Source organism: Ambystoma mexicanum, chromosome 3p, assembly GCF_040938575.1.
Source record: "Ambystoma mexicanum isolate Mex_15411 chromosome 3p, UKY_AmexF1_1, whole genome shotgun sequence".
Lineage (NCBI taxonomy): Eukaryota > Metazoa > Chordata > Amphibia > Caudata > Ambystomatidae > Ambystoma > Ambystoma mexicanum.
In genome coordinates, this window is record NC_090925.1 from 1,180,140,564 (window position 1) to 1,180,165,676 (window position 25,113).

At 44.7% G+C, this 25,113-nt stretch overlaps 1 protein-coding gene across 1 annotated transcript in view; it reads right to left on the minus strand.

Moving 5' to 3' along the window:
• LOC138581335 (C-X-C motif chemokine 14-like) overlaps positions 1 to 24,778 on the minus strand; it is a 70,117-nt gene extending 45,339 nt beyond the window's left edge. The window contains exons 1-2 of the mRNA XM_069652591.1: positions 24,415 to 24,778; positions 23,483 to 23,588 (exon numbers count right to left, since the gene is read on the minus strand). Coding sequence (XP_069508692.1) covers positions 23,483 to 23,588; positions 24,415 to 24,478 — 170 coding nt within the window. The 5' untranslated portion in view covers positions 24,479 to 24,778. The remainder of the gene's footprint in view (positions 1 to 23,482; positions 23,589 to 24,414) is intronic.
• Between the last annotated feature and the right edge of the window lie 335 nt (positions 24,779 to 25,113).

Below are 25,113 nucleotides of genomic sequence, written 5' to 3' on the forward strand. Positions count from 1 at the left end.
ATCTTCCTCATCTCAGTTTCTGTTCCTTTATTTGCTATCTGATATTGAGGGATACTGTGAGAAGAATTGTCAAGTTGTTGAAGGGGATGATGGCAGTATGCCATTAGGGCATGAGAAATGGAGGGACTATCCCTAAAATGGAAAAGGGGATATTTTGTTTCACCTGATGATGTCATGTCATGCCCCAGAAGGTCGTCTCCCCCATGTGGTCCTCCCTCAAATAGCCAACCTAAGGGTCAGGATCAGGTAGTGGCTGCCATCCCCTGGCCACGTGAGAAGAGGTCACATCTGGGAAAGGAGTGACGGACATCATCAGATTCATCACAAATCACATTCCATAAAGATGAACATTTCAGTTTAAGGGAATATTGAATTGAATGGACCTCAGGGTGTTTTGACCAGGCATTGCCTACCAATTTGCTTGAGCCACAATGATACTGGAAAGATAGGGCCTCATTACGACCCAGGCGGTAAGTTACCGCCTGGGCCGTGACTTTACCACCATGGTGTAAACTGCGTTTACACCATGGTGGTTGGCGGACTTACCGCCCCATTCCGACCTTGGCGGGGCGGTAAGTCCCCAATCCCCATTTACCCTTCCCCATTCCCATTTTTGCCCCATAGGGCATAATGGGAGTGGGGAAGGCGTTAATTACGCCACCGTAAATTACGGTGGCGTAATTAACTCCATGGTCCCTTAGCGCCATGGATTTTAACACCCGCTATAATCGGGTGTTAAAACCTCCATGGCGCTAGGGGAACTCGGAATTGGCGGTAAGGGGTCGGCGCAGCTAACGCTGGCGTTAACCCCTTACCGCCAGGGTCGTAATGAGGCCCATAGTCTTTTGTAAGGCTCGGGAAAGACTGAGCTGACTTGTAGTAAACAGGGCATCAATGTTAATTGGTTTGGGGAGTTTCGTTTCAGGGTTGTCTGCTGGGTCTGTCAGAAGTTAAATGTGATGTGCACTCATCTTTGTAAAGTCTAGTGACAACTCTAGAAGATATGATAATCATAGCTCTGATGTCCAAAATCGAGTGAAGACACCTAGATCAGGCATAGGGATTGGGAACGCAATGCCAGTGATATTTGCCGGTTCCTGTAGAAAAGCATCTAAACGTTCCACCTCCGCATCTGCTGTCCAACTGAAGAATAATAGTCATTGGTCATTTATGCAGGAAGTGGATAAGTCAACATATAAGGTTTCATATAGGATCATATAGGATCCAAGAGATATGACTCCATCTCTGTTCTGAAGGTTTCACAAAATCCAATAGGCTACCCCATGGGATAGGCACAGACGTTCTTCTGCATGGATGCAACTGTTTCTGGAAATTGTGACAAACCACCCTCCTTGCTCATGCTAGCAATGAGGAGATGGCAGTTTGTCATTTACTTCGAGCCACATGTGACCATGCCCACATAATTGTGGTCCTTAAAACGAGTCTACTTGCCAAAAACAGGAAGGGAGGGAGGAAGAGGCGAAGACTGAAGAGGCATGGTGTAGCTGTAGTGTGGGATGGCATATATATACTGGAGAAGGGACGCTGTGGTGTATGAATAGTCTCACCAGCCATAGCAGGGGATGGGGAAGCTGGACGGAAAAAGGGGGATAAGCAGAAAAATAGGAGAGACAGCAAAAACCATTTGGAGTGAGACAGCCCTTGCTGAACCATAAGACGTTGACTGCAAGGAGCGGTAGTTACTGCAGACGTCGTAAATGGGACAGGTTATGACAGAGGACAATGGAGGAGTTAATTCAGATGCACCAACCCGACGGAAAAAAGATGGTCTACCAAATAAATGTTGATTTCTTGCAAGAGAATCAGAAAGTTACTTAGAGGGAGTGAAGCCTACTCAGAGCAGGAACAACAAGCGAGTGTGGATCATGGTACATTGACAGAAGTACATGTGATGGTGAGTGACACATCGTGGACATGTAGCACATTACAACCCCTAAATTAACAAAGTTAATGTTATCATATGTATAATCCAACTGTTGAAGACTGTCTCGATCTGTTTCCTTTGCTATAATCTTACAAAATTAGTGAGTAGGGGCTTATATTGCACCAAAAGTCCAGAGCCGAGCATTTCTCTTCCCCTCCTTCCCATAATCATGTTCTCACTCCCTTCTCAGTGTAACATCGCGGTCTGTCCATATCGACTTTATTTTGCTACCAAGTACTTTTCAGCATCAGTTTGTTGTATTCAACTTCAAGCTTCCTTCTGTGATTTCTTACAGCATGACCAACTGCTGAAGATGAAGTTCACAGGGTGAGTAGAACATTCATAAACTCTGGACCTTAACCTAACACCATGTGGTCATGACACAACCTTCTTGAAAAAATAAATATGTTGTTTTAAAAAAACATTTCTTGCATTGTTTATAGAATGTCTATGCAGTACGCAAGATTTACAAAAAGGTAAAGCATAATGCTTGCCTCTATTTCACTAGAACATAATTTACACTTACAATTCTAGTGAGTGAATTCCTGCATTACAAATGGTAGGGGGATGAAAAGGGATTAAGCGAGGTGATAGCTAAATAGGCTTAAATCAATGGACTAAGATCTGATCTCCAACACTTGACCCAGATTCATTTGATTACTATGGCAAAACTACCCAATCCGGCGGGCCAGATTGGGTGGCAATGGCCCAGGCCCCACGTTCACATGTGCAATTCCATCCATGCACACCAGGATCAACATACCCTTCGATCCGGGCTGGAGGTGAGCCCATTGCTACACTTTGCTCATTCATTATGAGCCTCATTGTCTGCCTCATCATGGCCGCCGCTGCCGCCACAGTTCCCCAGAGTCCTTCTCCATCGGATTGTCCGCCTCCGAACAGACTGCCGATTGGAAGAGGCACGGGCTAACTCTTTTGCTGCATTGGGAGCCGGCTGGCGACGTCAGCTCCTCAAAAGGTTCCCTATAAAGGTCTTGCTTCAGCCCTTGTCTTGGCCTGTCTGGGCCCGAAAGGCGCCCGGACAGGTGATGCTGGTGCCGAGATTAACTTTTTGCCTCAAGAAGGTAAGGAGCATACTATCTTCACTCCCTCTTTTGCATCGCACATTTATTTTTACTTCAGACTTCTGCTACGATTCCTCTAGTACCTCTTTAAGAGCCGTGTGAAAATCTGACTTCATCTCGTAGGTTGTGCAGATCTGATAGAGCCCCACCAATGCTGGTGCGGCTCAGCTGATGCGTGCTTTATGTTCGGAATGCTCTCCTCGTGTCTGCTACCCCTGTAACAGTAACTTACCAATGACTAACTCTAACAACCCCCACTTTGTAGTTGCTCGGCAGCCACCTGATCTTTTTTTTCCACAGGTGGTGTATGCAGATGCCTCTGACATACTTGATTGTGACCTTGCCTTGCCCAGTATATGTACACTGCCTGATACCTTCTTTATGTATATCTTGTACAGTTTACGTAGGCTGCCTGGAACCACCTTATTATGACCTTATGCCCGCTCAATGTGCTTTGCATCCTACCTGACCTTACTTACAGTTTAGCACTGTTTATGTATCTTGTTTGTCTGTATTGCACCTGTATACCTGGTTTAGCCCCCTGCCCCATGAGGCATTGGACTCCAATGCTGTATTTCACCTACTCTTACCTGAATACTTGAGGTATCCCCCTGCACCATGAGGTGAGGCATTCCAATGCTGCATTTTACCTGCATACTTGATGTGATATAGCCACCTGCACCATGAGGTGAGGCATTCCAGTGCTGCATTATACCTGCATACTTGATGTATCCCCATGCACCATGAGGTGAGGCATTCCAATGCTGCATTTTACCTGCATACTTGATGTGATATAGCCACCTGCACCATGAGGTGAGGCATTCCAGTGCTGCATTATACCTGCATACTTGATGTATCCCCATGCACCATGAGGTGAGGCATTCCAATGCTGCATTTTACCTGCATACTTGATGTGATATAGCCACCTGCACCATGAGGTGAGGCATTCCAGTGCTGCATTATACCTGCATACTTGATGTATCCCCATGCACCATGAGGTGAGGCATTCCAATGCTGCATTGTACCTGCATACTTGATGTGATATAGCCACCTGCACCATGAGGTGAGGCATTCCAGTGCTGCATTATACCTGCATACTTGATGTATCCCCATGCACCATGAGGTGAGGCATTCCAATGCTGCATTTTACCTGCATACTTGATGTGATATAGCCACCTGCACCATGAGGTGAGGCATTCCAGTGCTGCATTATACCTGCATACTTGATGTATCCCCATGCACCATGAGGTGAGGCATTCCAATGATGCATTTTACCTGCATACTTGATGTAGCCCCATGCACCAGGAGGTTATGTTTTCCCAATTTGTGCACCCACTCCAATGTTGCATTTTACCTTCTTGTACCTGCATACATGATGTAGCCCCCTAAACAATCAGTTTATGCATTCCAATGCTGCATTTTACCTACTTGTACCTGCATACTTGATGTAGACCCCCTGCACCATGAGGTGAGGCATTCCAATGATGCATGTTTCCTACTTGTAACTGGATACTTGATGTGGACCCCTGCACCAAGTACCCACTCCAATGTTGTTTCCTCATTTTCCACCCGTGCGCTGTGCTTGAACCTGTTCACTTTGCACTTACTGTAACTTTCACTTCTTTTCTCACCTTAGCATTAGCACATTCCGCGCTGGCCGGCACTTCCTCTCCTCCCCCACTTCCCTGCACTTCTTATTACTGCACGTGCATGATCCGAATGACTGAAGGCAGTGTTGTCCAATTCCATGCCTCGAGGGCCAGATCAATGTCGGGTTTTCAGGACAACTCACATTAATATTCATGACCTACATTTGCATACAATGATTCTAAATGTATGCACATTTTTCCTCATGAATATTAATGAAGGATATCCTGAAAACAGGTCAGGATCCCAGCCCTTGAGGCCAGGAGCTGGACAACCCTGACTTAAGGCCTAGTAGGACCGTTATTGTTTTTCTTCATCGCTGTCCCCCGCCCTCTTTTGTCTTGATGCGCCTTGAAACGCCATGTACTGTATAGGTGTATTATAAATATCCAATAAATAAACGAAATAAATTTAAAAAACCTAAGCGCAGCAAGGGCATTAACGATGGGCTCCGGCACTGTTATCACCGGAACCAGCGAGCCGGATCGGGGGTTAGTGCCATAAGCACAACGGGATTCCAATCTTTGAATGAATTCACCAAAAGAATAAGGTGAGTAGGGGAGAGGGATGCAGAGGGAAGGAAACAGTGACTGGAGTGGAGGGGAGTATGGGTGGTCATGACACCACCTTTCCTGGAGCATTTCTTGCATTATTAATAGAATTTCTTTGCAGTTTGCAAGATTTACAAAAAAATGGTAAAGCATCATTCTTGCCTCTATTTCCCTAGAATATAACCTCCACTTGCAATTCTAGTGGGTGAGATTCTTCATTACAGATGGTGGGGAAATGAAAAGGGATTGAGCGAGGTGATAGAAAAACAGGCTTAAACCAATGGACTAAGATATTATCTCCGTCGCTTGACCCAGATTCATTTGGTTAATATGGCAAAAACACCCAATCTGACGGGCTGGATCGGGTGGTAACAGCCCGGGCCCAAATTATAGGCCTGAGCGCAGCGAGGGCTCTAACAATGGGGCCAGGCAATGTTACCTACCACCTGGTGCGGTGGGCCAGATCGGGTGTTATTGCCATAGCACCTCGGGTTTCCAATCCAGAAACCCGAGGTGCTGATAGTAATGTATTTTCTTTGAATGAACAGGAGGCCTCTTTGAATGAATGCATTCAAAGAAAATACTGCTTGCGGAGCCCCTCTTCCATTTCCATGGTGGACTATGATGGAGGCTGGAGCGGCGGTTGTACCGCCACCAAAATAAAAAGGTGAGATGGGTAGGTCGGCGGTTGGGGGAAAAGTGACCTGGGGGGAAGTGGGGTGGTTTAAGATGGCGGGCGGATGAGCGCCGTTAAGCTGTTCAGAACGCGTGCTGAGATCATGGGATTCAGCACACGATTATAGCAACCTGATTGGTTGGCTCCTCCACCCCGGATTCTAATAAGTGCATGATAATTAAAAAAGTCATCACATTAGAGACATGGAACAACGTACTTCTAGTTTACAAGGCTGAGGCACAACAGGTATTTTCAATTCAATGTAATCTAATGTTTTAATTCAGACAGCATTGAACAAAAGAGGGGAACATATGCTGCTTTAGTAAATATTCTGAAAAGGGCGCATGATCCTTAAAGTTTCATAATCAAATTCTTTGAATGTTTATATACATGTGCTTGGAAATTAATTGCAATAAGAGTTTGATTCGACTTGGGAAATGTTCGGGTGCAGTTACATTTGTATCATTCTTCATCAGAGCCCATTATTTGCTGCAACGTTATCAGCTATTATTACCCATGTACTCCAGTGCGTAGTATGATGCTTTGCAGGTTATTTCAAAATGCTCAGCATCCAATATATTATTCAGTCGTTAAAACAGCGCATCGAAATATGACCATGCATTTAGGCAATTGTTCCATTGTCAATGCAAACCAACTAAAAGTTTGCACTTGCTTTAAACACACACTGATGCTGCGTTACATTAGAAGCAGCTGTGCAAACATCCGCCCCGGGTAATATCAAAGAGTGACCTCAGTACAAGGCATCAATGGGAAACTGTGTCTATGCCAGCTGGGACTCAAGGGCTCATTGCTGACAGGTGTATTCAGGGAATGATGCCTTGGCCCAGGGAGTGTTTTGTAAAGCGTGAGCTGCATGTCGCATTTGCTGCAGGTTTCCTTGGAGACAGGAATCCCTGCAGGCATGTTCATATGAGCTGATACTTGGCTCAGGTTTGCTGCGTCAGGTGTGCTAGGAGAGATCATGGAGGTGCGTCATGTCAGCTGGCAGGTAAACCCAGTGGTTGAAGTGTACACAAAGAGTGGAACTATGGCTCCAACCACCGCTTGTCAGGTAGACAAATTCAGGCCTTTATGTACCTGTCCTAACACAATGCAGCATTGCAAAATGCATGATTGAATCCATCCGCAGGCATCAGGGAGCACGCCACTAGAGGTGGAGCGGCATCCTCGGCAAGGCAAATGGGAGTGCAGGTTAGAGATATTTGCCGTGCTGAACTTGTTAGTCCTGGCACACTTTTACCAATCGTTATTGTGTGAATGTGTGGCGTGGGGCTGACGCTCGCCTTGGTAGAGCAGTGCTGCAGACCTTCCTGGTATCGGGACTTTCATCCGAACGCCACACCAGACTACGCACTGCTTTGGGAGTCTATCTGATGGGAAATCTGCATAAGAAAGCAATCCACTGAAGGAGAAATGACTTACTGGTAATGTTCTTTCTATGGATTCTTCTCCTGCAGTTTCCTCATCACCCTCCCATCCAGCCCCGCTATGAAAGTGCCTGTATTCCTAGATGACTGACCTACTTTGTTGAGAGAACAGATGATCTCTAATTTATTGAGCTTCTTTGCCATTCAGTCCTGTTCCTCATCCCAAAATCTGCACTGGCTCAAATCGGAGGAAACAAGAGGAGGACAGACTGAGGTACAGGGGAATAGTGACGTGGTATCTGTACGATGAGCAATGTCAGATGGTATGTGTCTGTGTGCTCTGACTGCTTCAGCCATAAAAACACACAAATCCATTCTACCCGCCAACGCCAACTGAATTACATCTTTAATGAACCTATAAGCTTCTTTGCTGACCCATTAGCACTGGGATATCACAGGGTAGTTCTATGCTGTTCTGTACCCTACTCCTAAATAATTCCAGCATCTGGTGACAGACAAATGGCATGCCATTGTCTGTCATAACGCTGCCTACAACTGCGTGCTTCCTGAGACCAACTGGATGGGATAACCTTAAGCCACATAGAGGTATTAGAGTTATTTGGGTAGAGGGTTCAACAAGTATACCTGTGCGCTTAATTGTCCACCTATGGAGTATTGAAATGATGGCCTGCAGCGTTCACCCTTCCACAAAGCCCACTCAAACAGGGCCCTGATTTAGTAATATGATCCAATTGTATTGGAAAAATTGTGACTTGCGCACTGCCAAAAATATTGTTGATGGAAGGATTGAAATATTGAAAATTCAGATACAAAATTACAGGTCAGTTTTAACAAAGATTGTATTTATTCTGATTCTGATCAGCCGACACGTGTTTTGGCGACTTTTGATCAGGATTAATTATCCACAGAATCTTTGTTAATTTTTGACTCAAGAGTCTTCTTTCAACCTTACGAAAAGAGATGTGATACTCACAAGAAGCTTTGAGAACCACAAGATTCTGTCTACGATATTGCCTTGTGCTTAGCACTCGTGTGATGGAAGTCACCCTTGGTTATTATAGAAAATTTACAAGGAATAAGTATTGCCTTGCGAACAACCTGTGTGGTAGGAACACGTGTCGGCTGATCAGCATCAGAATAAATACAATCTTTGTTAAAACTGACCTGTAATTTAGTATATGAATTTTCAAAATGTCAATCCTTCCACATAGACGTATGGTCAACCATGATAAGCAAGAACATCACCTCGTCACCCAGAGTGTATCGAACATTCCCATTATATCAAGAGCCAACATGACCCAAACTTCACCTGGAATTAACACTAGACAATTGGTTTGCACACTGCCAGGACCTCGCTCAATGTTGGTTCATCTACCAGGAGTTTACATGGTTTGTCCAAAAAAGGACAGGGTAAACGATCTGCTCCCCAGTGTGTTTACCAAGAGGAAACTGGTTATAAAATCCCTGAACAACAACAAAACTGTGGTAACGTGTGGCTGGTGATTACCAGGGCAACGTTGGCCTCCCTTGCATAGATGCTCTTTGCTTTCATATGGGAGAGCGTAGCCCGCTGGTCATGTGACATTGGGAACTTAAGCCCCTCCTACGATTTGCGCTGCGCTTCTGAATCTGTTCTTTGAGCCTATTCTACGTTTCTGTGTTCCTTGGCATAGAACTTTAGCTGTGGTTGTTCTTGTTCCCAAACCCTCGATTTGTTTTCCCGTTTTTGACCTTGCGTTTGCCATCTACCTTGCTGCACGCCCGAATCCCGACCCAGAATTCTACTGGAGAGTTTTGCATGCCGACATTGTACCATTGTTGCCCGCCTGGATTCATCGACCCGGACTGCATTTTGGTTTTCCTTCGCTTCACGACTTAGCACTGTTCCACATTCAACCCCTTCGACCCGAAACTTCTGATGGATTAATTCTTCTTTGTTTTTGGATTTGCTCTTGTGAACTTATAACAACGTACTTTTCTACAAGCTATGCACTCATTCTAGAGACTTCCTGTGAGTGTTTTGAACTCTTGTTAGGCGTCTTTGTGCTGTCGGTTCAGGTTTTCCTGGATTTTCTTGACTGTCACAGACCCTGAAGACTTTATTTGACTTCTTAGCTATCCACATACTGTTACCTTGATTCTAGTTTTAGAAAGGCCACAACACGGTAAGCCAGTTTGTGTGTACTATATCTGGATTGACGTATCTTCCATTTCATTACCCTAAGACCCTCTTCTGGTATATTGTTTCAGACCTCCTGTTTCAAGATGTTATACCACGGCAATGCTACCCTCTAGAATCAACCCCTGATGTGTGTATTCACAGGTTAGCCTTTGCACTCTTAAGAAACAGTACAACTTTGTGTATACCAATTGTCTTCAATAACACATTGTACTTGCATTTTCTTGCAGCCACCAGCAGCTCGTGTTGTATCCATTTTTCAATTAATGGTCTCCTATGGATGTTCATTTGTACATCTAGAGGGGAACATTGGTATGAAGAACTCTTCTCCTACACTACGGGGTCAACTACGCACCATAAGAATTTGGAGGAGCGTTCTGACACACGCACGTACAGTCTAAATCTTATCACTAATGGCACATGACGTAAATCTCTGACTATCTGCTCCACCTCCCTATCCATTACTGGACACCAATTTCGACCCTCGCAGCTGCATCTTGCAAAAGGTCCTATCCAAATATCCCTTGTGGGCTAAATTTACTGGGCAGCCCCTCCATCAGACAGGGAGGACCAACCTTTCTCACATGGCGATGCTCCCACAATCCCTCCTCCAGCTAATCCAAAACCGTGTAGTATAGCCTGTCTTCATGTTCATGTTCAAAGTTAGTCAAACTGTCACACAAACCATTGCAAACCCATGTTAACTAAGAAACTTTGTCAGACTGCACCAGTCACTCTCCCTTGTCCAGGGCCAGCATTATGCATGCAATCAGCACACTGTCCTGATCCCCAACCGTGCATGCAGTCGCAGATGGCAGCTGTGATAGACAGTCCCCTACTGCATTTCTTTTCCATGGTACATACTCCACCACAAATTCTGTAATGTTGTAAGGCAGCCATCCATCTGGCAATGTGGGGAAACACCAAAACTAACCCTTTGTTGGTCATGGCATGCATGGGGGGTTTATGATCCATGCTGACCTAGTAAGGTACGCCCCACAACAACATGCAAAAAACGCTTGGATGGCCACCATGCCACCAGTGTCCACATTTCAATGACAGCATTCCTCTTTGTTTGATCTCTCGGGCCCTAGAAGAAATTGGGATCAGGCAATGCTCTCTGTTAAACCACTGAGCCAATACTGCACCCAGTCCTGCATTGCTGACATCAGTGGTCGGTATCATCTTACATCTCACATCAAAAGTACACAAGGATGGCGCATTCCCCTTGACACTGCTGTAACTATGTGAAATATACATCTTTTTGAGCAGCTCCCTTTTCTGAACAGTCTTCTCTCCGCATGGAGGGATAAACACCACACAATTCTTGGTCATACCCAACAAAGACCTAAGCTGCTCCTTGGATGAGGGAGCAGGGCTTGCAACATAAACTTGGCCAGCCCTTCCTGAGCCTTAAGGCCCTTGCTGTCAATGGTTTGACCAAGTTACGTGATGCTCTGCACTTTTGATTTGACATCACCTCATCACCTTCTCATCATGTTCTTGTGCTTTCAGTCCACCTACCACTATGTTGTCCTGAAAGTAACTCACCCATGCTATACTACTGAACAATTCTTGCATTAAGCATTGGAAAATGACATTGACGCGTGCAACAACCCAAATGGCATAATACAAAATCTAAAAGCACCAAAGGATGTTTTGAAGGAGGTAAGCAGAAATGACACCTCATGCAAATTGATCTGGTGGTACGCTATGGAAAGTTTGAATGTAGAAAACTAAAAAAAAACACCCACCCCATAGTAGCCAGCAGTTCATTGATATTTGGTAGAGGTTTCTGTCCACTCAAATATTGACAGTTACTTCCCACAAATCAATGCACATTTGCAAACCCCTGTCATACTTACAGGCAGGTACTACTGGAGAAATCCACCCTGATGATTCAATGTCTTTGATATATGATATGATATGATATGATATGATATTATATGATATGATATGGCATTTATAACGCGACTATACAAAAGCGTTTCACGGCGTGATGAGGCAAGGGGGGGGGGGACAAAGGGAGGACAAAGACGACAATCTGACTTGTCCAGGTGACATTGAGATCGCGCAAGTGCAGGGGAGGGAAAAAAGGGAAAATTGTAGGGTGTAAGGGAGAAGGGGCAGTGCAATACATTGGATCAACAGTAAAATAAATAAAATAAATAAGAACAATAAGTAAAAGTGTGGCCAGCTTGTGGCAAGTGCACGTGTAAGTGCAGACATCCAGTGTCCTGAGCTGGTAGGGGACTGTAGGGATACAGAAACAGCCCTCAAGTGCAGGTATTGCCTGGGAGGCAGTGCAGGTGTGAAACTGACAGGGGAGGGGACCAGGGCCCAAGATCAGAGCATAGCCATGTGACGAGTGCAGTTCCAGTCAGGATTTCAGCAGGGGAGAGGAGGGGAGAAAGCAGAAGCAAAGAGGAAGGTCTTGAGGTGCTTCTGGAACCGGAGATGGTTCTCCTCGAGTTTCAGGGAGGCAGGGAGGCTGTTCCAGAGGGAGGCCCCACCCCTGTGATCACACCCACTGACTTATGTTTGTTTAATTTTGATTTAAAGACTCCCATTGCCAACACCAGGACAATTCTTACTTTATGGACTTTAAGCATCTCCCCCTTCTTAATTGTAATCTTATGAAAGAATCCCTTCGGTTTTCCCAACTTGTCAGTACAAACTAGCTGACATTCTTCCTTTAAGGAATCTGGGGTCATTACACATACTCATGTACAAAATGGGTACCTCCCTGCTGCGATATAGTTGATCTCTAAAGTAACTTGCTCCTCCTAGCATAACACACTAACCCCCTTGTGTGCCAAGTACAGCTTCATAGAGGCTACACACAGTTTATACTCAATGCAAGACCAAACATATCCCACAACTATAATGGGAAACTGGCCATAAGCACTGGGGTTTATGTGAAATGGTATAAGGGTGGGAATTAATTTGTACAGCAACTTCCAAAGAACTTAAGAGTTATCCTGGTGTGTGGCAAGCTTGAGTCGACCAATATTTCAATGTCCACTCTATTGACGTTCATGACAGTCCATGGGCCACTCTTCTTCGACCCCTCGACCTGAACACCCACTGATTTCCTGTTTTCCTCCCAGTTTATAATGTTTATCCTGAGAACCCTTTAGCAAAAATCATGGCGGCCCACCACTTTCATCAGATGTCTGGATAATCACTCCATTGATAGGATGTTCATAAAATACCTAAATATTCACCACATAGCCAGCTGTTGCAATCACATGCCAGAGTACTGACCACTTTGAGAGGGGTTTCTATTAAATGTCAAAGCACTCGATAAGCCCACCTCACCACTGAGTCCTTGTTAATGCTGTTCCACCGAACAGTGTTTGCATCACAAACACATGAGCAGCTATGCTACACTCCCCTCCTATGCCCTAACACTAGACATGAGGAGGGATTAGGCAAGGAGTATGGCAACCTGTCCATCCAGTGCAATTGGCAGCTGACCCGGGGAAGCACGCAGGACGAGCGAGTGCATAGACACTGCAGCACCACTCTGTGCTTTCCTTGCCCCTTGCACTAGCTTGGTCTCATTGCCTTAGAGAGTGTGTCTGTGCAGACTGTCAGGGAAGGGGCACCGCTACAGAGGCAGCGGGACACCCACAGAGAATCCCCTCTCGCTGCTGCCCAGTCTCACACACCAGTGCCAAAACCAGCATGAGCGGGGAGATTTGTAGGGTGGCGGACTACAAGGATGCCTTGTATCTCTGACTGTGTGCTGGTCTCATAGTTCGCTGCCACATGTAAGAGGGGCCTCTGGGGCATGAGCCATATCCCTTACTCTCATGTAGACTGCTTGCTCTGGGGGCCGGTGTCAAGCTGCCTAGACCCTGTTGCGATGTGGCCACCGCCTGGAGACAAGGCTGTGGCATGGTTGTGGCTATGTGAGAATGCAGTAACCCACCCAAAGGACATTGCAGGCATTGCTGTGATTTCACTGACTCCACTCCTTAGCTCTCTTCTCTTATATATAACATTACCTGCAAAGTGGGCTAAAACTCCCTACAGTCTCACTACTGATCCAAAATGGAATAAGCATTTTCTATGATGTTCGGTAAAGTATATACCAATTAATACCTTTCTTTTAACATCAGAAAGACCACGTTTTCTTTGACTTTAGCGAATTGAGCTACCAAACCTACTGAAGGTGAAGAAATCGCACTGAAAAATATGAGTGGCAAAAAATTGACTGTCAATGGAACAGAAATGTTCCTCACGGTTTCATGAAATTATAGCATACCTAACTAAGGAACATATTGAGACATGAATACATTATTCAAAATCAGTATTAAGCCTTTTCTACAATCATCGACACAACGTCAATTTTCCAATCTTGGGTTATTTGGCACATATTGAGTGGGGCTAGATGCTATCAAGAGCAAAATAAAGAAGGCATTCACTTTCCGCAATGCTGCTTTATCTCGTTACCTGATGAATTGCTCATTATTAATCATTAATTGATCTCTGAATCGGGCCAATTTTCTGCCCACTGACCAATTTATTGCTCAGGCTGCTGGATTCAACATTAACCATACACGTTCACTGCTCAGCCGGCACACTTTACTGCTCAGTCCGCCCTGCTTACTGTACTCTATATTCTGCCTCACTCACTGGTCACCGTTCCTCATGTCTTACCCACACCCCCATTCATGCTATGCTATCTCTTATCCTCTGGCTGCCTCATTGATCATCCTGAAACACAACAGGTCTCTCTGTTTAATGTGATTGTTACTGATGTTCCCCGTGCCTAATATTAATGGTCAGGGGCCACGTATTGCATTTCTGATCTATTAAGCACTATAAGGTGATGATGCCATAGTTTTCCAAAACTGTGACTACAGATAGTGAGTTCAAGGTCCCCCTGACCCCACCCCATGTTTACAGTCATGGAGCTGGGACCTCAGCCAAAAACAAATGCACAACTAGAAATCAAAATGTGAACGCAGCGACTAGAGCACATGTCTATGCAAGATGGTCATGGCGCATCAACTACAGCATACGTTTTATTCTATACTACTTTGGTCATAGGTGCCAAGTTCATGGGGGCAAAGCAGGCAGCTGCCCCCGTTCTCTTAGAACAATGAGGGCAGGAGTGTCATTTTGCACCCTTGGACACAGGGACGTCAATTCACCAAAATGCCAGGGGTAGAGGAAGTGACATCACAGACCTGATGACATAACAGGAAGTGATGTTACTTGACCTTTGACCCAGGTGGCATCAGTTCCTCTTAATCCCAGGTAACATTACCGAAAATGGCTTGCAAAAGTAAAAAGAAGTACATAAATGTAAACATTTTTAAAATAATGTTTTATATACCAACCACCTTTTTAATAAGGGTGTTGCCTTCATATGCCATGGATGGGGTGCTTGATGTAATAGGGTCAGACCCAATAGTACAACATATGCAGAGGCAATAATGGTTTCACCATCAGATTCGCTAATTGAAGATTTGAATATATCTTTAAGCAAATTCCACGCCTAGGAACACTTGTGCCGCGTTATAAATGACCTAACATATCTTATCAATAATTATTACAAAGAATTGAGCAATTTTGGGGAGTGCTCTGAGTCTATTCTTAGTTAAATGGACACAAACAAGCTTACATTAATGGAAAGCCTGGTGACGATGTAAAACAAAATTAATATTGTAAAATGGGCAAAGATATACAGAGAATGTCATTGTATAACCTACAATGAGAGCTACCCACACACCGGAGGAAATATGAGGAGATGCAGTCCTCTGTGTTGAGATCCCCAGGGCTGAAATATCATTACATGTATATGTGCTTTTGTCTTAACTTACTAGGTTCACTACAAAGGTGGGGCCCCATATGAGGGATCCCTTGGAATGAAAGACATTGTTGGCTCTGTAAATATCTGGGGGAAGCTGAAACGCTAAAACATTGGCTGATTGGCTGTGACACAACACTAGGGCCAAGGAAAATGCGGTTTGGAAAGTTTATATGGAGATTGGAGGATCTATCTCACTGACCATTGCTTTAGTGAATATTTTAATAGTGATACACAAAAAGCTGGAAGAAAATGTTTTTCTCGATTTGTCCACCATAATGAAGTAGGTAAGGGATTAATTTGTTGGATAGGTGGAAAATGTAATCGTGGAGGCCCTGTAAGGTATATAGAACATGATATTATATTCTATTGTGTTGAATTCATTAATGACTGTAATGTTTGTTTTAGAATCTTGTGCCTGAAGTAATTTATTGCCATTTGTAATGAACTAAAAGTTGTGAAGTATGTGATTAAAAATGTGTTCAAGTTTTTAATCTATATATATGTCAAAATGTGTTTTTTTGTTTGTAGCAGGATTTGTGGCGAACCGTTGTTCCTTATAAAACTCCATAACGTTTCACCAAGCTACACCAAATTTTGCATAGTTGCCTCTTCGGACCATCCGGTCATTATGTAACTATGTGACATTTGGACATCCCACCCTTTTTCCCACATTTCAGAAAAAGTCCAGATTTGTGGGTTTGTGGCAAAGTGTTCCTTATACAATATACTAAACTTTGCAGAGCCACCTGTTAGGACACTCTGGACATTACTGGCTACATGGCATGTGTACACCCCACCTCGTTCCCCTGGATTTCAGCACAAGTCAAAATGTGTATGTGGGTTTGTGGTTTGGCGAAGCGTTGTTAGATATACCAAATGGTGTTGGTTGTGAAGTAATACAGCACAGAAGACTCAAAGTACTGGCTTTCTATGCCTCAGTGTAAGTGTTAGTCCCATATTAAGAAACAAATACAGCCATCCATTTGTGTGAATGGTGATTTAGTCTTTTCACAGCCGACACGTCTTTCGACCATTCAGTCGTCCTCAAGGCGAATAAAGCAATGGATATATCCCCGGCAAGATATCTATGTCATTCTTCTTGCCAGTGAGATGCCTCATTAGATGTTCATAAGAACGACAATCTGTCCTTAAACGTTATTGAATGTATTCAAACAGGGTGATGAGTCTTGTTCGCGTTAGCATGAAAAGTAGACGAAATTCAAAAATGAATCTGCGTGTTTACTATGCCCAAGTCATAGGTCCCAATACCTGTCGCCAAGTCAATGGGATCAGTCCCATATGTACTGTTGAATCGGAGGCCTCCGATTCAAAGGTACACACAAACAAGGCTCATCACCCTGTTTGATGACATTCAATAGCGATTAAGGACAGATTGTCGCTTTAAGAACGTCTAATGAGACATCTCACCGGCAAGAGGAATGACATAGATATCTTGCCAGGGATATATCCATTGCTATACTCGCTTTGAGGACGACCGAATGGTCAAAACACGTGTCTGCTGTGAAAAGAATAAATCACCATTCACACAATTGGATGGCTGTATTTGTTTCTCAATATGGGACTAACACTTACTCTGAGGCATAGAAAGCCAGTAGGTTGAGCCTTCTGCGCTGCATTGCTGCACAACCAACACCATTTTGTAAATACTTGATTGAGGAACCCAGGGGAACCTCAAGTGTAGTTTCTGTTGCATTTGGCCAACAACAACTGAAGGAAGTTGAGCGCACTACAATGTGTTACTCCCCAGTTCATATGTTTTTTTCTTGTTAGATATACAATTCCACACTGTTTCACCACTCTGCACCAAATTTTGGAGCGTCACCTGTTACAACACTCTGGACATTACTGGCTACATGACATATGCCCATCCCACCCTGTTCTCCAGGTTTCAGCACAAGTACAAATTTGAGTGTGGGTTTGTGGCTTGGCGAAGCGTTGTTAAATATACAATTCCACACTGGTTCACTGATCTGCACCAAATGTTGCATAGTTACTTGTTACTGTCCCCTATGGACATTACTAGCTGCATGACATTTGCACGACCCACTCCTTTCCTCGGATTTCAGCACCTTCACACATGAGATGATTGCCTGAAATCAGAGGAACATCAATGTGATCGTAGAAGGACTGGTCCCGACAGGAGGAACACAACTCGAGTTCCAGGCCCTAGGATGTACGGTTTCGAAGAAATTGGCACTGCAACGCACCAGAACAAACTGCATCGCGCCAGGGTGATGCAACAGGTGGGGAGAGAGCACAGAAGGACCCACTATGCAGCAGGATATGAAGTCTAGCCTGCCTCCAACGTCTGTTCCAGGGTGTGTCAGCCAGCCACATGCGCCCATTCTCAGTGGAGTTTACTTCAGGGTGAAAAGCACATCAAGGGATAAGCAAATCGGAACAACGACCTACAGGATCAGTGTTATCATATCCGTCTACAGAGCCCATTCGGACAACAGGCACAAAAAGAAATAGGCTGAGGCAGTGCCATTGATATGCCATTTCAGCATTGCATGGCCAGTTACTTCCATATCATACCAATTATAGCTGTATGTCGGTTATTTTGATTATATGAAAAGTAGATCCTCTACATTGTCAGTTGCTGTGATAATAGAGTATCATAAAATCCAATAGAAGCAAGTCACTTTCAGTGCACAGGAGCATTGATGCTTTATTGAAAATGATGTGTTACTGATATAGCACTTTCGTCAAAGTGCGGTACATAGCTCCTATTTACATACAATTACCATCTCAACTGAAGTTGGTACTGATTTATCGATCTTGGAAGAATGAAAGGCTGAGTTGGCCTTGCCAGGATTTGAACCTACAGATCACGCACAGATCACCCGCTCAGCTATTTTACAGCTTTGCTATTAAAAATCCAATGCCACCAGAAGAAAGCATGTCAAAACTGGCTGCACAATGTAGGCCAGACACGCAATAATAATTATCATGTTTCCTGTACAGTAAAAAATGACATGCCACAGTAAGACATAGCTAGAATGGCAGCAGCAAAATGCCAACATAACCCTGTGATAACACTGAAAATGCTTACTTTATCATAGCTGCCCAGCAAAACATAAAATGCCACACTAATGATAGGCTGCACCCAAATGCCAGTCTAGCCAGGTAACTACACTTAACATGATTGCTTTTTAAGAGATGCCCAGTAAAAAATGTCAAACCACAGTAAGAAATTGCTGATCTAGCTGCAGCAAAATGCTATTATAGAAACATAATAACACTTATGATTCTTATTTCATTATAGATGTCCAGACTATTATGTCACAATGCATTAAGAAATCGCTAGCCTGGCTGCACCCAAATGCCAGCCTAAACAGGTACGAATACTTAGCATGCTTACTTTATTAGAGATGCCCTGTAAAGAATATCATGCCACAGTAAGAAATGACTAGACTGGCTGCACCAAAATGCCAGTCTAGACAGGTAACAAACACTTATCATGCTTACTTTTATATAGATGCCTTGTACAAATGTCATACCACTGTAAGAAATGACAAATGCCAGTCTAGACAGGTAACAAACACTTATCAGGCCTACTTTATCATAGATACCCTGTAAAAATGTCATGCCACATTAGGAAAGGACTTGACTCGCTGTAACAAAATGTGAGTCTAGGCACTAATAACACATATAATGCCTACTCTATCATGGATCCCCACTACGTGATAATGCACCCCCACCTACCCTCCCTCCTGACACGTTCCCTATCCCTCCAACCCTCCTCCTTCAACCCCAAACTCAGCACCGTGGCCCAGCATTACCTCAATGTTCATCGTCCTCACCCCAGTACTTACTGTATGAGGCAAGGTGCTTCATGGGCAAGTACTGGGACAAGGACGATTAGGACTAGGAGTAACGAAGATTGCATTTAAGTAATCTAGGCATCGAACACAAGCATACCATCTCATGCTCATTTATATTGCACCTATCCACCAGCCACTCACACTCCCAGCCAACCATACATCATGCACTAACTCACACACATTACATGATATATGTTTACATACACCAACACCCTTTCATGCATGCACACACACATATTTACAAACAAAAACACGTTCTTACCTTTTCCAAATCCAGTGTTGCTCCGACGAGGAACTCCTCTGCAGGCAGGGCTATGTCCCATGCTCTATGCATGCTAGAAACCAGCTATGGTATTGGCGTCGTGTGCAGAAAAGGGGAGCTAGAGCCCTCCATGTCCTGTGGGGGCGGGAGGGGATTTCTTTTTAATTCAGTCTTACTTCAAAAAGAAATTAAAACCATAACTGCAATAGTTTCTTTTTGAAGTCAGACCGACTTCAAAAAGAAATTACTGTAAAGAGGGCTCTCCTGTGGTAGCCATCTTTACTTTTGGTTTCTCTCTGTAGACCTCTGGGGTTGCAGAGGCAGAGCCATGGGTTCCAAAGGGGTTGCCAGGGGGTCGCAATTGCGACCCCTGGCGAACACCAATTGACGTTGCTGTTTGGACACTATGTTCTTATTTGCATAGGGTCTGTGTAAGTGTGACCAAAAACGAAAATAACAAAACATCCGGGTCAAGCAAAGGCATTCCCAAAAGGCCAGCACGTTGTGACTGTCCACACACTCACAGGGCACTGCAGGGCTTCTGGAGCTTCTCCTGCTGTGCTCGGTGTTGGTGAAGTGTTAGCAGTATCTTGCAAAATTAGCAAGTGCTGAACACTTCAAAGTGGGAAGGCCACCTCATCATCACCTCAACATAGATTATGGGGGCAGTGGACACGTTGCACTCATTCTCTTGTTGCTATTTTTTTACTTTTTTTGTCTTAAATTTGTTTAATTGTTCTTGCGTTGATTTCTTGCATTTATATTTGTTTCCATCCCTTCTTCCATGGCTTTCTCCTTCTTTCTGAAGCTTTGTTTCCAGTCATCTCACCTGTCAATGGTCACATTTTATTTGATTCTTACTTCTGCGTCCCATCCCTCCACCCCATGATTTTGCTGCTGTTTCTGTCTCCCTCTGTTTCTGTCTCCCTCTCTCTGAAGTGCTGAGTCAGTCACCACCCACTGAAAAAGTCATGTCCCTGGCTGTTTTAAACCAGAGGCCACCAATTCAAACTGCATTAGATAGCTCAGCATTTGAATGCACCTGCCGTAGAACGCTGTGTGCAACCAGAGTGTCCAACTTCTTAAGAGCCTGGCAGAGAGGAATGGAAGAGTGGGAATTAAGAAGAGAACCAACTGAAGAAAGTTGGGAGAGGATGAAGGTATGTGAAGCCCTGGAGAGACGGAGGGAGGGAGAGAGGCCGGGAGTGATCTAGAGATTGAAATGTGGAGAGTAAAGGATGGGGAAAGAGAGGTGAAGAAGATGGAGTGACAGATGGGGAAAGATAAAGGGAGAGTGGGTAGGAGGTGGGAGGATGGAGGGCTAACGGAAGGAGTGAGATGGGAGGGGGTATGGGAATGCAAGTGCCGAGGGGCAGATAACGGGATTGTGTAGATACGCAAAGTGGCCCTTCATGGTGCAGGACCTCCCCCCCACAGATACAAAACCTGAGGAACAAAAGGTACAACACAGAAAAATAATCAATACTGCCAAAGAAGCCACAGGGAGCCAGGAAGAGATGTTCCCCCATCCAAGCTGTACATCAGAACCACAGGCCTTCTGAAGCACAAGGCCAGTGTGAGGCTCTCCTTCTTACAGAGCTGAGGGAAGGCCATGCAGTCATTGTGCTGTGCACCCCACCGCCTGAATGTTACTCTGAATGCCATATAGTCTTGTTACTTTCCCAGGGACTGTACCAGGGCCTTTCCATGTTTTCATTTGGAATGAGCCCTGAGCTTCAACGGGGGCCCATGTAAGCAGTCTTATGACTCAGCAACATGGTCCTTTAATTTAGGAAATTAAATGTGTGCTTTGCAGGTGCACACGTTACAGGTTGCCTTTGCTGGCGCCTTCAGACAATCACCTCCCTCTAGCTACATTCAGTATCCTGCAATCTTCTTAGCACCTTGCTGCATTTTTATTCTGGTCTGCTGCATTACTACCCTGCTGTGAAATAGTGATTAATAGCTTTTCGATTGACATTTAGGCTTCATCTCCTCGCTGGCTGCCTGTCCATAATAATCTGCAGCTATTAACCCCCTTGCTGCATTCTTCTGCCTGAACTATAATGCAAGCATCCCATCAGTGCTTTGGGCTGTTTTTTCCATCTGTAGGTAAGGGGCCTCCGAAACATATTTTTGAAATGGGCCCCCAGCAGTCCCAATACATTTTCAGACACCCTGCAGTTTCCTATTTCTTTGTATTCACCTCTAAACCTCTGGCCCTTATACACCATGGTCACTGGTGTTACCCTATTATGCAGGTGTCAATCAAAACTCAGAAGTGTTTCCATGTATGACACAAGTTTTTCATTCTCAGCGTGTAGATCTGTGCTTCATATTGGATCACTGCACATTTGCGCAGAGCAGAAACTCTGTGTTTGCTGTCTCAGCTGGGAGGCCGTGTCTTGAATGGGCATGCATGATGGCCTACATCACTCCACTGTTTTGGGCAGAGTTTGGGTTGTCAGCTTTATTGATTTAAAATTGTCACTGTGATATGCTAGACCTTTCAGACACGGCCAGCATTATGGATGAATGTATTAGACGGCAACTGCACGTGAAAACACATTTGCATGGAAAGAGTGCCTGTAATAGTTGTATCATAAATAAACTGCATTATATTCAGAATGCTTTTTTGTACTCCTCTCTTGAATGAAACGCAAAGCATTACATTGTGCTCGTGTATCCACCTTACAACAGAACCCAGTGTTTTGCCAACGAGTTATGGTGTTTTCATCGTGTCGTGAAAATGTGCAGTAGCTTTTGCTGCATTAGGGTTAAGGATTCAGTAAGTGCAAAATAAAAATAAAAATGGCGTCCCCATAACGAAAATCAAAAGTCGGCACCCATGCTCTGACAAATGTCCTGCTCCATCTTCCACTCAGGCTGCTGGATTCAAGAATACACATACAGGTTGACTGTTCAGCCCGCACAGTTCCCTGCTCAGCCCTCCCTTACCCATGGCACGCAGTTCCGCCTCATTCACTGGCCACCCCTCCTCATGTCTTCCTCACAGCCCTATTCATGCTACGCCATCTCTCACCCTCTGGCCACCTCACTGATCATCCCAAAACACAACAGGTCTCTCTGTATAATGTGGCTGTTACAGATGTTCCCAGATCCCAATATTACTGCTCTGGGGCCACATATAGTTATCTATTAGTCACTATACGGTCATGAGGCCATATTTCTTCAAAACAGTGAATACGGATAGTGAGTTGAAGCCCCCCCCGCCCCCGCCCTCAGTCCTGGAGCTTGGACCTCAAACAAAAGCCAAAGCACCTATGGGCCAGATTACAGAAATTTAGCACTGGTGCAAGGGCAAAGTTACACAGTATTAGCACTAGGGCAAAATTTGCCCTATTTCTAAAAACACTTGAAAATATTAAAAAACCATTGCAGGATGGCAAGTGCCATTTGTCATGGTATCAGCACCAAGGCAAACAGTGACCTAGTGCAAAAAGATACATTTTAACTTGCGTATTTGCACCAGGGCAAACTGTGCTCTGGTGCACAAATACAGTGAAAATGTATCTTTTTTGCACAATGCTTGCCCTAATGCTTATAACATGCCAAAATGCACTTTTCATGGTGCAGTGGTTTTCTAATATTAGCAAGTGTTTTTCAAAATAGGGCAATTTTTACCCTAGTGCTAGTACCGTGCAATCTTTGCACTTGCTTCTGTAATCTAGAAGTCGCAAAGTGAACGCACCGACTAGAGTACGCGTTTAATGAAGGCTGTCATGGCGCACCCACTACAGCGCACTTCCTGCTCTAGTTTACCTCATCCAGTCGCGGCAACGGGTCGTGTAAAGATGGTCTGCTAAAATGGATATTTTTTTCATATAAGCGTGAAACGTGGTTTTGAATGTAATTATGGATGTCGCGCTGCATTGCATGACTGTGAAAATAGGTCAGGCGTCGCCTAATATAATTAGCCGACAGCTTGGAAGAAGGAGCACATGTGCGCAGTGCACGTGAAGTGTGGAAAACCCAGAGAACTTCGAGTGTCCCATTGAAACACGCGCAGGCGCACGCGCAGCGGGTACCTACATGATCATCTTCTCCTCGCAGTAGGGGTACCTGGGCTTTATCTCCAATTTCTGCACGTCTGAGAATCGGATCTTCGGACCCTTCCTCAAACACTTGCATTTGGAACCTGTAGCGAAAGGCGACAGAATAACATCCTGTTTTTCCTGCGTGTACTGTATTTTGAGAATAACGCAGAAACACGTTGAGTTAAAGGTGACAAGGTGACAAAGGTTAAAGGTGACACGTCTCGCGCTTCGTCCTTGGTTCAGTAGCAGAGCCGAAGATTTATATCGGCGTTCAAAATGTTCCCCGGTGCTGAGAAATACTTATCCAACAGTATGAGGTTTACACTTAAACACATGTGTTCTATTCTGTATTTCCTGCATTTCTACCGCAGACAATAAAAGAGTTATTTTGGATAATCCCCTAGTATGGTGCGTTCATTTTTCTCCACAGACAAGTAGCACCTAAATGGCATTTAATTGTTCGTGGTCATAGAAACAAGTTGAAGCATGAGCCATGCTATGTCAAGGACGCCATTTCACGAATGACTTGCGCGCACTTTAGCGCTGTGGTGCAGGGCATGAGTGCATTCAGTCATAAAAATCGAAGCATCAAGTATTCAGATTTGACCGAGTGTTTGTGACTGGGGGGACTCAATAGGGACCAGAACAATGTAATTTCCGATTTTGAGAGTGGGGTGCATTTTAAACTTGTGCAAATAACGCCCCAAACGAGTGCGACACCGAGAGCACACAATATCTAGTGAATTGACACATTTCGGAGACTGTTCTAGACTGCCCTGTCCAACCTTACATCGATATCTATGGGGAATGAACACACCTTGGGATCTACCCCTTGTGTCTGGAAGTGGTTCTGAGGAAAAACTATGCTGAATTGTGTTAAGAACCCCCATGCCCCTACATAAAATAAACAACATATTAGAAACTTACCTTCAACGTTAACCGAGTAGATTGCAATGAGAAGGAAGAGTAAGACTGGCAAGGCGGGCTTCATGACCAGAGCAAGGTGCGTATACAATGACCTCCTCACACTTGAAAGTCTCTCTCTCTCTCTGGGTCGCTGGGTTACTTGTGTCCAGTGGAGCCTCCCCCTGCTGCCACCTGCCTCTGGGAGGCTGTCACAAGTGTTTGGTGTAGTTGTCGGCTGCACTGCTGCTGCGGGGTGAGCTGTTGCTTGGTTGTTTTGCTGTTGCTGCCGGCTCTTCTGCAGCTCCTGTCAGTGCTGTCTTTGCTGGGGAGATGGGTGGCTCTGCTTGTGTAGCTGCTGTTTGCTCGTCAGCCTCGCCTCCTGTCTGCTTTCTCCCTCTCCCGTTCGCTTTTTAAACACCGCTGGCTACCCTCGGCACACGCTCATTACCATGCAAAAAAACTCCACGACTCCGAAATTTCCCAATATACGGGAAGGAAGGAGGGGCTCTTCAACCGGGACCATGCAGCACTGTCTGCCCGGGCGGAAACATTTCATAAAGTAGAGGAAACGTGACGCAATCAACATAAAAACCACCACAGGGATGGTTTAGGAGTATGAACTAAGTAATACTCCGTTTATTCGGAGTCCCCTTTCTGTGAATGGCTTCCACTGTACCTACAATGTCTGTGGGATTATTGCGTGACAGAAATGTTTAATTT